Raw genomic sequence first — 15,900 nt, 5'->3', positions numbered from 1 at the left:
GTTTTTAATTTATTTAGTGACAGTGTCAAATAAAAACAATATAATAAACATTGCCATAAATAAATTAGAATACGATACGCATTTAAAAAACTGTAATGGAATTACTATGTATAAAAGCTACACAGATTCAATAAGAAGATAATTTCTAATAACAAAATTTCGAAATGGCTATTAAGAAACATATACATATAAGGAATATGTATTATGAAACCAGTTATATTATCAATTTAAATAAAAGAACCTATGATTTGATCAACAAAACATTGCACAATTAATTTGATTTAGATAAGTCAAATGAAACTGAAACTGGATCTGTAAATAAGATCCAGAAAAAATAATAAATAGAGTAAAAATACCTTATACAGGGTGAGTCAGAAACAATGGGTCAACAATAAGCTGGAGATACTAGACACCAAAATATTATGTTTGAGCTCATCATGCCTTATACGAATGTCGCTGGTTTAAGAAATACAGGGTATTTAAGGTTTAAATTTTATTTTGAAATTTCTCAATAATTGGGAAAGTTTTAATAGCATGACTCTGGAAATTGGTACTATTGGGTTTTTTGATGTGAGAATTATAAATTTGAAGCTTATTTTGACGTTGCTCCTAGAGGGCGCTAGTTTCGCCGTATTATTTAGGTAAATCAACACATATTGTTTTTTCTGTTGAGTTATGCTTAAGAAAAGTTAAAAATCTAAAAGAACGTTCAATTCTGCATACAAGTATTTTGGTGTCTAGTATCTCCAGTTTACTGTTGACCCATTATTTCCGACTCACCCTGTATAAATTACTAATGCTTGGGCCACATTTACATTAACGCGTAACGTCCATTATCGCGATGATTATTGCGTTAAAAATAATATATTAAATTACGCGGTAAAGTGAATAGCTTGCTACACTTTTGTCTGATGTCTACTCGCCAAATAACGCGTTACCTATTTGATAAAATAATTTCATCATGGAGATTGAGGCCGCTTTACAGTTGTATTATATGAGCGTCAATTATTATTTTAAGCTTTTTGTCTAGGATCCGTTTGAAATACTTAATAATGACGATGATAAATTAGCAGTTACGTTTAATGCAAGATAATTGAATATAAAATAAATTATACATCATGTAAAAACATTTATTTAAAGATCTAGAAAAAATAATATTCTACTAGATTTAGTTATAAGTAAACCTCCCAGCCGCCAGCACTTCACAGGGGACTCATTTTAAACCATCCCAATCAGTGGGAGGCAAGGGGACTCACATCAAACTACAACAAAAAATATTAGAACTGGACTGGACTTTAGCCCTATTTTTATGCCTGTTTATAAAAGTTAGAGAAACAAGATGGAGGTACAAGGAAGAAAAAGATATACGGGATGGACACTCGAATGGAAGGAGGTGGATTAACCTATTTTTAAACCAGAAACATGTCAATATTGTTTATATTAGACTGATAGATAAATGTTTTTTGTTAAGTCTCTTTGATATTCTTCAGTATCTTTCAAGGGTACATTCGTAGAAGGGGGAATAAGGTGGAAGGGGCAGAGGTTAAAGTTTTTTTTTATGACTATAAGTATATTTTACTTAATTTGTACACTAAAAATGTTATTTATATGATTCTGTGCATCAGATGTAAGACAAATGGTTTTATTACGTTATTTAAAGTTTTTGAGTGTTTTGGGTGGAGAGGTTTAATCAATTTTGCCTAGAATCAATTTAATCGATTGCGCTTTAGGTTAGAAAAATATATTCCATATGTTTCAATCAATTTCTGATAAGGCCGAAAACCGGCCTTATTGACCCTCCTCCTTTAGGAAATTTGTGGAATTGAAGTTAATCTTGATTATGGTTACAACGTAAGTTTTGAATAAAAAATTGTCTAAAGTCAAAAAAATCGAATTTGGCATTGTATTACCAACTGGATCATTTAAGTGGTTCAACAAGATATCTATCATGCATCCTAAAAAATGTTTAGATGAGTGTCCTGATTCTTAATTGGTCACTTTGTATATTACAGAACTTGGGGTACCTAAAAGTCTGGTGTTAGTTTTATTATATTACTTATGCTTGAAAAAGTAATCTCTCATTTACTGAAGAAAATGTTTGTTACTGCTTTAATTTATTCCACTTTTATTTGATATTTTTAGTTTTCGAATATCCTTAGAATACCCCCAGTTTGATATCTATTATTAAACAACTGAGGTCAAACAATAAGGGTGCCATAAATTCAAAGATATGTATCAAAATACGTAATTACTGAATATAAATCGGTTTATATGGCTATTTTCCATTTGCTCGAGCCGTTATAAATGATTATTATATGTAGTAGTGTTAGTTTATTATGATAACCCATAATGGTAATGACGATAGAGATTAGGAATTGGGACATTTTTATAGGAAATTCCCTTTTCTTAAAGGATCTTTATTCAAATTGACGCTAACGCTTATATTTTTCGAGTTATTTGCAAAAAAACGAACTATTTTTTTATTAACCTTTATTTATTTATAACTTTTGCAAATGTTTATGTACGAATAAGATTTTCAAGCACATTAAACAGTTATATACAGTGTGTATCAGCCAAATGGAATAAATTCAATAATTGAAATAACTGGGAGCGTGTTCGAAAAAACGCTCGGACACTTCGATTGGTATTTTTAGTTGCACATTTTATTCAACAAAAACTTTTTATACAGGGTGTCATGATTACATGTGGTCAATACCAATTTTCTTATTTTAAATGCAACACCGTGTATATTATTCAATTTTTTAATTTTTCAGAAAATTGTAGACATATTTCATGTACAATGTCCTATACCTATCTTCACCTGTTTCGGAAATATTCGGAAGTGTTTTCCGATTTATTGCAAAAATCCACATTAAAAAAAGAAAATTATTTGATTCCATAAATTAGCTACAACACACTCAATACTTATTTCCCATTTAGCTCTTGATAATGAGAAAGTAAGCAAAAACCATTTTAGCGTTCCCCTCTTAAAGGAGGGGATTGAAATTCACATTTTAATTTTTTTCTTTAACATGAGGAATGCTAGAGACACGAAACTTGGTATAAGCATCCTACTAATAAAGAGACAACTTTTCAATATTTGTTCGATCATTGGCGTATTTTATAAAGGAATGAAACAGTCAACCCCATTACAATATTTCATTAGAAATTTTTTATATGATGCAAATTATTTATTTAAAAATACTTATTGGGAAGAATTATACTAGAAACAACAAAAAATACGAGTAACGCAAAATACGTATTACACAAATATGCAAAGCAGTTCAAAGATTTGGTAAGATAGAGAAATAACATTAAACTTAAAATATACCCAGTGTAAATTTTTGAACAATGAGAATTTTACGAGAACATATTTTTAGCTTTTATTTTCTCTAACCTCTGTTTCAATAAGGAAATAACATAAGAACGTAAATTTATTGTCAGTCACTGCTTACCTGAAGTATGCCATATTTATATTCGATATCTAGAAAGCTATATTCTCGGGAATGCGCCGGTCTCGGCGTCGCAGGTTGTTGCACTCCCGTGGTAGTGATTCCCCCATGATTCCCGCTACCTTCCTGATATGCCAAGATATTAGCTAGACTGGCGTACACCGGCTCCGAGGCGAAAGCCAGGGTGTCGGCGCATTCTTCAATCGGGTGCAACACGTGGAGAATTTTGGGGTGTCTGAACCTCTCGAGTTGCCTGACCGAGCTCCTTAATATCTCCGTCACTGTCTCTTTCCGTTTGGGCTTGTGGAGCTTCTCCGCACACCGTTTCTCGAAGAGGAAGACGGAACATTCCTGGAACAACGCATTAGTTAAGTCTATGAAAGTGAAAAACGTATTGATCCTATTAATTTTCAGTGCTGTGCACATACAGCGTGTGGCGGTTTTTATCGGGACCAGGCAGGACAAGTGAAAATAAGTTGGCTTTGTTTTTGAAACGTATGTAGAAAATTTAACCGTTTCCGAGACACAGACAATTTGAGCCAGAGAAATCTTGGTTGGTATACGTCTTTATTTATTTGAGTGTAATATAAGTAGAATATGTTAGAAAACGACAAACAGGGTGTTATTTTTTTGAGATCTCCACACTTTTCATCTTATACATATGTCTACGGTCATTTATTCACTTCTCAATATGCCTGCCCTTTCTTTGTAACAAGCATTCTGTCATTTCTCGATTTCTCAGTTCGCAACTTAGGCGTTTTCCTTCTTGTCATGTGCGTACAGGTGGGTATCGTATTAATAATTTTCACATTTTAGTTATTTCAGTATTTTTAAAAATGAAATCATGTACAAGTGGCAGTGGTAGCCATAAACGAGCGAATTCAACATATCAAGATCTTTGTAGGGTGTATTTAACAACATTAAAAGATGACGAAATCGTAAAACTAAAAAAGCGAAACATGTGGCAGGAAACAATGGAGATTTTGCCATTGACGTTAAATATAAGATCCGTTCAAAGATGTTATTATAAAAATGTACTTCCAATATTAGAGAAAATTTAAATTGTAATAGCAAGACGCGAAGAGTTTCTTATATTTTATGCATACCTACTATGCATGAAATTAACTTTCTTTACTTAAAACGAAATAAAAAAAGTATACTAATAGAAAAGAACGAAATTGTAGTATAACGACTAGAGTATAAAAAAATAATAGAGTGGCGTACATCGAAAGCGGACATACGATCACCAAAGTTTGACCAGATTTAATATCAACAGCAGTACATGAGGATTTTTTATTATACAGGGTAATTCAGTCATAATGTCATTCATTTTAATCACGTATTCGGAAGGTTTAATAAAGACAGAAAATCGGAAACAAATTTTACTCGACTTTTAATAATGAAGGAAATCAACCCATAACTCCCGCTAAGAGGGCGGCCCTGCCAGATGCCCGGATGCTCGGAAAATTTTGTAACGTAATGTCACAAACCAGTCGTCAGCTGAAGCGAACAGCATTGCCAAGTTCACATCATAATCTGTGGTTCACATTTACTTTGGGTTCCGCATTAAACATATGCAAGTAAATAAAGGAGCATGCTGCATTTTATTATAAATAATTTTAACAATTGTATTAACTTAGTGCAAAATGTTTTAACAAGCCTGTCTTCTCGAAGTCAACTTTCGTTAAAATACAATAAATAAAGCAGAGGTTTGTAGGCAGACCGTATTTCATCGAATAAAAAAAGTCGGCACACTAAATACCCGAATATACACACAGTTACAAAACCATTAACAATTTAAAGCGTTTATTAAAATCTACCACCCTCCATATCTCCCGCATTTTTCCCGCAAAAGAGTGAACATCACACCATACAGATGGAGAGGGGATGTGGATTGGAAAGACACACGAAACCGTTAGTTTATTTCGGATTGTTTAAAGTGTCGGTCGTGATGGCTTTGTATACGAATGCCGATTCTGTGGATATGGTGATTTTATACGGAGATTGTGTACAGAACTCAAATGCCGCTGAAATTCAATGTCGGAAGCGTTTCCCTGATAGACAGAACTTCCCAAGCCCGCGGACAATTGTGCAAGCCTTTCAACGTCTTCGTAACACGGGGTCTATCATACCACGCAGAGAACGTGCAGGACATCGACAAAATGACTTAGATGCGATAGAGGCTATTTTAAATTTAGTCGAGGAGCAGCCTACTATTTCCACAAGAACAATTTCGAGACGATTGGAGATATCACAAACCAAAGTTTGGCGGATATTGCGCAAGAATTCACTCAACCCGTACCATTTTCAAAAAGTTCAAGCTTTAGAACCAGCTGATTTCCCCAATTGTCTTGAATTTTGCAATTGGTTCCTAAATCGAAGTGCAGCAGAACCTAACTTTATTAACAAAGTGTCTGGACGGATGAACGACACCAACGTACACATTTTTCTCTATCTCCTCTTGAAATAATGACATTATGACTGAATCACCCTGTATATTAATGGTTTGTGTTCGAGTCACAAAGAACAGAAAATAACCTTAAGGGTATGGAGAGAGAAAAACAGTTTACATCTATTTTGCCTCATATTGAACCTGGTGCAGTGACTGTCATGGAAAATGGGCCTTAATATGCATACGCATAGTGAAAAGAAGAAATCATGCAATTGTTGAATAGAAAATATATTGAACATAAAAACACTATGTTAAAAGTATAATTGTTACAATGTTTATTACATTTTTTCATACAATTTTATATATAGTTCACAGTTTTCATAATATTCGCCCAAAATTTATATATTCTCGGAACAGACAATGTTACTATTGAATTCCTGTATAGTTGTGGCGTATGTAGTATAGTCTTTCCGATCTCAATTGAAGAACCAAGATGTGCCAACATGTACCAGGTTCGGTCGCTGACGCAGTAACTCGGCATTGAAATATTTGAAAAACTTGTTCCCATATTTATTTAGCCATAACCATATACAGGTCTGGTCGAACTAAACGTGGAGGTGGTAGAAATGTATAAGCCCAGTTGAAGAATGCGCGCGCGCGGACAAATGGCGTACACAGATAGTCGAACTGGGCGACTGGGCAATAAATCTCAGCCGTTGACAAGTGGCCGACAAATTGCCTAGCAGTGCAGTGCAGCAATGCGAAATTTGGTGTGATTCGGGTAACTTTAATTTATTATAGGCATTAATCATTCATATTACAATCGCGAAAGGGAAAAACAAGAGGGATATTTTGTTTACTAATATTATTACAACATGACATTTGGGAGACCTTTTGAAACGGAACAAAACGAAATTTACCGTCAATGTAATAAAATTGTTTGAGGACATAAATAAGTAAAATATGTTGTTGGCCAAATGAACATATAATAGAAATTTTCTACGCCTTATATACAAATTATTATAATTTTTTACCTTCAGCAGAAAACTTGTTTAGGGACGACAATTTTATTGCTAGGCTTTTTTATACATGGTCAATTAATATGGGAAAGACTATACTACACATTGTGATTTCAAGAGAAGTTTGGTATTTTTTAGAGAACCTAAAATAAAAAAAAATCATCCATATAGTACTAATAAATAGACACCTATCTGTTATTGAAATTACTAAATAATGACTTTAATTGATATTTGGTTATATATTTGAAGGTTTTTACCGAGTTGGATCCGAACCCAATTTCTCCATCACGTCAGGTGTTCGAGATATCCTAACCTGAAATCACGAAAAACACGATTTTTTGCTATATTTGAGGTTATGTTACGTCACGAGGTAATTTTCCTTACTTAAAACTCGTTATGACATCTGAAATGACAAAGCGCTCTATTTATTTTTACATAGCTGGCTAAAAATTTTTCTTACGATTTAAATGATATCAGGTTTAACATATTGGGTGTAATAGACAATGTTAGGCATGGGCTTGCCCGGGAACTAACAATAATCTCGTCGATATACCAATTTCTTCGCTAAATAGGCATGCACCACTAACAAACAGAGACAGAGCTATCGGTTCCAAACACGTTTTTGTCGTATCAATGTGGTAAACTGGTAGGTCCTAAAAAATATTTCACATTAATTTTTTAAGTATCCTCTCTAAATTCGTAAATACCCTGTTTGGATTTATCGGTGCAATCTAACGAAATAAAATGACTTTTTCCCGGTATTAAAATAAAAAGGGTATAGAAAAATTTAACACGATAATAAATATCACCGTATACAGAAAAATACATTTGACGGACAAAATATCCATTAAGCAATAAAAAAAACATTTTGTACTGAAGTTGCCAGTAAATAGGTACTTAGCTGACTGAATTCTATATGGCATTATAAAAAGAAAGCCGGGAAAATATAAACAGCAGGAAAGACCAAATAAAAGGTACTTAAAAGATTTTATTTTCAACTCCAGCACGGCAAGATAAATTAAATTTACCATAAAGGTATAGATTGGAAACCGAAAACCGACAGGATAATGGTTTACAGGAAAGAGAATTTATTAGCAAAGACTAACCTACATAAACTAGAAACACAAAGCTGTTAAAGTTGCATTAGGTTGGTTTAAATTAATAATTTGGCTTCATCTTCTAGAATTGTGTTAGTTTCAATTCAATAATCTTTGAAGAAATTTATAGATAATATATATTTTAAACGAATGAACAGATTTGATTAAATGCAAATGTTTTTTCCAGCTGTAATAAGTACATATTCTTTCAAAATTGTGTAACATACAGGGTGTTTCAGTTCGAGTGAATCAAAGTTTAACCACAAATAGGACTCAGTAAATAATTCAGAATTGCCTTATAAAGCAAGGGCCTAAGTCTCACCGTTTTCACTGTACAGGACCGTATTGGTCGCTTGTTAAAATCGTATTATTTACGAAATCTTTGGTTTACTCATAACAAACTGACTCAAATTTGGTGTGGTGTTAACATTTGCACATCGGCATAATTTACTGTATACTTGTTGAAAATCGGTATAATGTACCTATCGTTTTAGAGAAAATCTCAGTTGAATGGGAGACCGTTCTTCTGATAAGAAAATTAGTTTGATTCACCCGAACTGAAACACCCTGTATAGGCAGGATAACTATATAGAAATCACCTTAAAAAGGACTTTACGATATAAAATATTATTATTAAAGACATGCATTAATTAATAACATGTATTTAATAGAAAAAATGAGGCGAGAATGTAAAAAATATAAACGATGATGAAAATAATTTTAATGAAATGAGTTTTTTTTTTTTAATGCCGCTAAACGATTCCTGAACGCATGGCGACTGTTTCTGTGCAACTGGCGTGAATGTCGGTCACTGTAGAGTAGTTCAGTAATTGATGTGAATTTTGTAAGGACCAGCTCCACAATTGTGGTTTAACTTTGATCGTCAATCAAACATCCGTAGCTAACACTCCTCAATCGTAGGTAGCTATGCAAATTAAGCCACTAAGCCAAACTATTACACACTATTATCCAACAACCCGAAACTACCTGAAATAAATTCACGAGTTACCATGGCACTTAATTCAGTAATTAACAGTAAAGGTATAACGTAATTTTAGTATCTACATATTGTTTGGGTGAAGCTATCAGAATTTCGTGGATTTTGTTCCAAATACTGTAACAGTCTAGCAGTATTAACATTGGTTCTTACCCTTCGGTTAATTATTTCATTTTTCCGAACAGAAAATGCATCTTTATTTCGTCGCAAGGTCGCCTCCAATCCTGTAAAGGTTCTATGATCAGGAATGAGACGCTCTGGATGCCTTTCTCGATATAACTCTACAGCTCTTCTTGATTTTTTTTGTGACTAGCCGTAAATTAGCAACATATTAACTTTTTCTGAATGAGAAAATATTTTGTAAGCACAAAAGTTATACGTTTGACGTTCGTATTGAGTAATGACAAGTAGTTTGTGACATTTATGCACTTTAAACAATTAACATTCAATTATTTTCCAAAGACTACTTGATCCTTCCACCGCTAATGTAATTTTTAGGTGATATTTCTTTTGAGACTCTTTTGGACGATATTGCTTATAACTTTTAATCGGTAAGTAATACAGAAAAAATTCTCTAATAAAAGTTTATTAGGAAAAAGAGAGCTTCCATATTTTCAACTTTCTTTAACATTAACAGTTGAAAATCACTTTCCTTGAATTATCAGCTGTCATATACGAAAAGGGAAAAGGTTATTTGGATTTTTATTTCGAAATAAACTTATCTAATGTTATTTCAGAGAGGGAATAAAATTTATAAGCATTTTTACATAACTTCAATAATGTTTGTAGATTGTCACATGAATTTGATTAATTTTGGAGTGATTTTAGGTGTATTAATGTTGAAAAACAAAATTCTAATAGACTCAATTTTAATTCACCGTTTTTCTATATCACTAGATTATTTCAGGAGAGCGTTTTTCAATTGTAACATTTTGAAAACAGTTGAAAGTATAAAAGATCAGAAAATCTTGTAACTAAACCCTCTCTTCAAAAAATGGAGAAGAAAAATACCAAAATTGAAATATATGTAATTGTTTTCAATAAAAACGATTTTCCGAAAATATATTTATCGCCCTGTATATATGTATTAAGTGGAAATCTATACTCCTAATATTGCGGTGTCATTGCGAACGTGTGTAAAGTGAATTTTGAAGATAGGTAGTGATTGATAACAGTAACGTTTTTGCCTTTGATTTCAGTAATAATGAAAATCTGGGAAATTCATCAATTAGGGCTACGGCAGAACATCGACTGATGTCAATTTCATTTATCACATTGAGCCAGTCGACGTTCTTCCATTCTCTGAGAAAAGTTGCTTGGATTAAAAAAAAAGCTTTATGAGCAGTGTTTTGATAACGTTTCTATTGAATTACAAAGAAATAGAAAACGTGGCACAATAGAAAACACGAATAAAAGCTTCAACTGGACCCCACACTGTGCTTTCCACAACTAGCATAGTACAAATGTATAAGACAACTTACGAAAATAATCAGATTAGAGAATCTTTCCTTACTTACGTTTCTTATTATTTACGTATATTAAAAACTTTAAAAAAATCTTTTAATTGATCTTTTGTAAATATAGTCCAGGCGCTAGGACATTCTAGGGTATTTGAAGTCATCTATTTTGTTGTACAGCAAAATTCCAAATATTATGTACAATAAGAATCCGAGTTTGCCTATTCTAAAAAACCATTGCTAAATTCAGGGGAACAACAAGCATTCAAAAAGAACGAAAAATTACCCGTTTTTCGACATATTTTTCCTGTAACATTAAAAGTAAACCCTAAATAAAAAAGTCTTTATTTTTTGGTTATTTGACAATTTTCTATAGTTACAACAATTGCGAATCAAAAAAGTTGAATTTTGCATTAATGGGCGAAAATAATAGAAAATCATATGTATATTTGGAGCAATTTTTAAAATAAGTAAATATTTATAAATATTGATGAAACTTTGTGAACAAATAGTAACACATATGTCAATTCTACTCTAAAATTTTTGTAACGATCGAACGCGTAGTTTTCAATTGATATTAAGAAAATTTCAAAAAATTTATCGCGTACTTGTCATAATAAGCAATGATCAATACTAAAAATACACTTTTATAATCATTTATTTTTTTTAATTTTTCAACATTTTACTCTATAAACAATTATTTATTGCCCAAGAAATTTTCTATGCAATCAACAATCGAATGCAAAAAAATATTCGTATTCCTCTCATTTCGCTATATCAAATTAAAGAAAAAATCGTCTTGATAAGTGCTACCATTCCCAAGAAAAGTCATCCTTTATCGCGCATACGCATTTTGAAGCCCATGCGGCGCGCGGCAGCCAGCTGCTCTCAGTCATCCCTTCTTGATTTTTCTTTTATTAAGCTTTTATCTGCCCAAAACGCACTAAACGGATATTGAAGTATTGAAGTATTTGTAGTTAGCTATAGAAACATTTTTTTCTCGACTTCACGATTGCGTGTGTAAGTGCAGAAGAACGAGGGACTTGTAAACAAAAGAGTATCTATCCAGTCCTAGGTTTTGTTGACCAGTGTATATCGATTGCTGCTGGAAAACTGTGGTAGCTGATGATGGACGTAGCTTCAAGGCCCACAAAATAAAGTGACAACGCCAACTAGTGGATTCTTCACCAAAGCTGAACGAAGAAATACTAGAACTGATCTAACTTATTCTAAAAACCTTAAAATAGACAATTACTTAAATACTATCAACTAAGAAGTGCCTTTTAGTTGCAACTCAAGGGTTTAAATTGAGGTCACCGAAATTACCTTCGGATGTAAAGTAAATATTGGGGCAAAACATAACGAAATTTGTCCGGATGAACTTCTGCACCAAGAAAAATTGACAGAAAAGCGTCTCGGGAAGCATTTAGTGAGAGAGACTTCTGGATTTAGAGTACAAAGTATAAGCACTAAAGAGTTGGTTTTTCTGATCCCATGAAAATGGAGAACCGTAAAATTAATCACGATCCACCTATTGCTTGTCACTTCACCAAAACCCGTAAGTCTCTACCAGCTAGATGTTGTTCCTAGACCTAGAGGATACTTTTTGTGGATATAATTTCAACGATTTTTAGCAGTTGTGTGTTGGTTGTCTGTAGTATCGAATACGTAAGACGATATTGTTAATACATTGTACATACATACATAGTATGCCATGTGGCTATGGCTTACACTAAATAAAACACATATTCGTCAACACTATAAAAACAATGTTTTAACTGAAAATATTTGGCAGTATTACGAAATTTTATTAAGGACGTGGTTGTTAGCGGGACATCCTTATGAATAGCGGAAAACTTGTTAAATAATTTAAGATTTATCTTATTGAGATAAATCATACGTATACTTTATCATACGTATTCGAGAAAATGGAGCCACGAATTCACACGCATGTCTGGTGCCATAATTATGTTATGTAATTTCCTTTATTTTCATATATTTGTAACATTGTAGTATGTTATAACTGTATTTTTTAAAGAGACACCTACAGGGTGTATTTGGCTGCGCGCCATCTATTATCCTGATGGCAGTCTTCTGGAGGGTAACCACTTTCTTTGCTTTTGTGGATTGCCTCCATAAGAGAATGCTGTAAGATATGTGACTCTGAGTAATAGAAAAATACACAGTACGCAGTACATATCGAGGTAAATACAATCTCATTTGACATATAGCAAATATTTGAGAAGATATTTTTGAACAGAGGCTTTTAATATGCTCACTCCAATTAAGACTGGTATCAAGAACGACACCAAGCAGTTTAATCGGATCAGACCGAGCAACCCACTAATCTGAATTAATGAGCAAATTTTGTGTTTTGGAATTATTCAATTTTAATTTATTAGCAGAGAAAGTATCTGCCTCTTAATAGAGTGGTGTCATCAGCGTACAAGACACAGGTAGGACTATAGAGTATGGTAAATCATTAATATATAACAGGAAGATAACAGGTCCCAATACTGATCCCTGCGGGACCCCATTTTCTATAGAAAGAATGGTGGATTTTTTTATTATGTAAACTAATTGTTTCCTATTAGTTAAATAGGATGTTAGAAGCTTAAGTTCGTTACCTCTAATCCCGTAATATTCCAATTTCTTTAATAGGATACTATTTTAACACAATCAAATGCCTTTGTGAAGTCATACATAGTAATATTACTATATTCCTCCCTCATCAAGACCTTCCTTTCAAGAGAGATTTAGTTTTTGGAAATCCAAACTGAGACTCAGAAAGTATGAAACATATACGAAGTAGAAAAACTAAATTAAAAGTAGCGTTGTTAATAATTATTATCGAATATTTATTATATTTATACTAAGTAATTTATAAGTAAGAAAAGTAGCATTTCAAAATGCTACAGTATTTCACTATCAACCATTACCAGTATTCGTCTGATTTGGCGCCGTGTAACTTTTAAGTTTTCGGAAAAATATATTTGCCAATAAGAGGAAAGCGTTTTGTGGATTTGGCAGGCTTGTACCGACATCCTGAAGGACATACCGGCCGAAACACTCATTAGACCGTGCGAATCGTATTGGAGTCGGAACGGGACAATTTTTTTAGTAAAATATATCAGTTGTGCCAAAAAAACTTTTTATTGTCCTTATTTTTAAAAAGTCCTGTTTGCTTTGGCACGCACCTAATATGTAGAGGATAGTTTCCTTCTTTTTTCCTTACATTTGTGTATCTGCTTTTAACATCCAATAGCAACTACTGGAAAATTCTATAAAATGTTACGTGGAAAACTGGGAAATGTGGAAAATCTAAACATACATTCAAATCTGAAATTCGCAACATCAATGATTTACATTGGCTGATATAAATTTTGCAAGAAAAAGTATAAACGTTTTTCTGCCCGTCGAAAACTACCTTTGGACCAATAATTTATTCCATATATTCTGGAACGGCAGTTAACGTCAAAGTGAATAAGTAGGTACGTTCTGCTTTCCGTTTTCGTTTACATTCAGACTACGTCAGGAGTGTAATAGCCTCCTTCTGATGCGATCTAATATGTCATATATTCATATAAAGGTGGGCGTACCATCAGGCGCTTACTGATCCGAAGATGGTGATATTTCATGAATAGATTATAGCTTGATGGGGAGCTGGTTTTTCCTGAAATGATTTACACAGAATATCTGGAAACTTATGGGTCATACTTAGGTTCATAGTCTACATAGACCCTCTACAATTCGCCAGGTGTGTGTAATAAACAGAGACGTTTTTAAAAATTTTACAGTTTGGAAATTGTGTTCGAAAATTTCAAATCTATGCAGGATGATCCATTAACGGTACAGAGCGGCTGTACACAGGGTGTTAAAAAAGAGTTTAAAATATTTAAGGAGGTAATAGTATGAATCAAAATAAGCAGAAAAGTCTCAATAAACATGGGTCCGCAAAGTAACGGTTGCGGTGATATGGAATGTTTTATGTTTTTTAGCCCCTTTTTTTATTTTGCAAAAACGTTGTATATTTTCTTATAATAGTTGGTTGATGTTTAGTGAAATAAACAGTACGTATTTGACAGTTGTTCTGAGTGCACAAGTTTTCTTCCGCTATGGCTGGTTACTCTAACGCAGAATTAACAGACATGCATTTCATGTATGGTCGTGCTAATGGGAACGCCACCGAAGCGCGACGTCTTTATGTTGACGCTTATCCAAATCGCCAGATTCCTTCACAACGCATGTTTGGAAGAATTCACCAAATATTGCGTGATACCGGTTCCTTGAGCAAACATTGCCATTTATCCGGAAGACCAAGGTCGGTATCCACTCCTAGAGCAGAAGAAGAAATCCTAGCACTGGCAGAGCAGAATCCAGGTACGAGTGTGCGGAGAATATCAGCCGAGGTAGGAATTAGTGGTCCTCTTGTTTGGAGAATCCTTCACGAGCAACTGCTTTATCCATACCATGTGCAACCAGTACAGGCCTTAAATCCAATAAATGATCATCAAGCACGTTTGTTTTTTTGCCGCTGGTTTCTACGTCATGATGCTGAAGACCCTCGTTTTCTTGCAAACATTCTTTTTACTGATGAGGCCGAGTTCACAAGAAATGGAGTGTTTAATTTTCACAATACGCATATTTGGGCCGACGAAAATCCTCATGCTCTAATAGAATCTGGACATCAGGCACGTTTTTCATTAAACATTTGGATGGGTATTGTAGGTGACAGGTTTCTAGGTCTTGTTGTTTTACCAAACCGATTAACAGGCGTTGCTTACCTCAACTTTCTGCAGAACACGCTGTATGAGTTTTTGGAAGACATTCCTTTGAATCAAAGGCAACAAATATGGTTCCAGCATGATGGTGCTCCAGCTCATTTTTCCATGGCCGTTAGAGAGCATTTACACCAAACTTTTCCACATAGATGGGTAGGAAGGGCCGGACCTGTTTTATGGCCTCCAAGATCGCCTGATCTGAACCCTCTAGATTTCTTTGTTTGGGGATATTTGAAGACATTAGTGTATGGTACTCCTGTAAATAGCCTGGAAGAGCTGCAGCTACGGATTCATCAAAAGTGTCAAGAAATCCAACCCAAGGAGGGTGTATTCGAAAGAGTTCGAATATCGTTGAGACGAAGATGTCGTGCCTGCTTGAAAATGGACGGAGGGCACTTTGAACATCTTCTGTAACTTTGTTTTTTGTTTGTTAAAAGCTTCCTTTGTCGGTTTATTCCTAATAAAATAAAATGTTTGAAAAACGAATAGTGGTCCATATCTCCGCAACCGTTACTTTTCGGACCCATGTTTATTAAGACTTTTCTGCTTATTTTGGTTCATACTATTACCTCCTGTTGCGATTATGGAGTAAAAAATCTATTTACAAATACGGCCAAAAGAAATTGATTTAAAATATTTTCAAGTTTGTGATTTCTCCACTAGAGGGCGCAACAATATTGTTACAGAAAATTGTCGTTTTTTAGA

General features: G+C 33.7%; 1 protein-coding gene across 1 annotated transcript in view; it reads right to left on the bottom strand.

The window, feature by feature from the left end:
* Window positions 1-15,900, bottom strand: part of LOC108914740 (SCY1-like protein 2) — a 260,423-nt gene that overhangs the window by 170,200 nt on the left and 74,323 nt on the right. The window contains exon 2 of the mRNA XM_023455315.1: window positions 3,456-3,803. Within this exon, the coding sequence (XP_023311083.1) occupies window positions 3,456-3,803 (348 nt within the window). The remainder of the gene's footprint in view (window positions 1-3,455; window positions 3,804-15,900) is intronic.

The sequence above is a fragment of the Anoplophora glabripennis genome, unplaced genomic scaffold, assembly GCF_000390285.2.
Source record: "Anoplophora glabripennis isolate ALB-LARVAE unplaced genomic scaffold, Agla_2.0 scaffold607, whole genome shotgun sequence".
NCBI lineage: Eukaryota > Metazoa > Arthropoda > Insecta > Coleoptera > Cerambycidae > Anoplophora > Anoplophora glabripennis.
The sequence above is the reverse complement of the archived record's forward strand: the minus strand, read 5'-3'. Positions and strand labels throughout refer to the sequence as shown.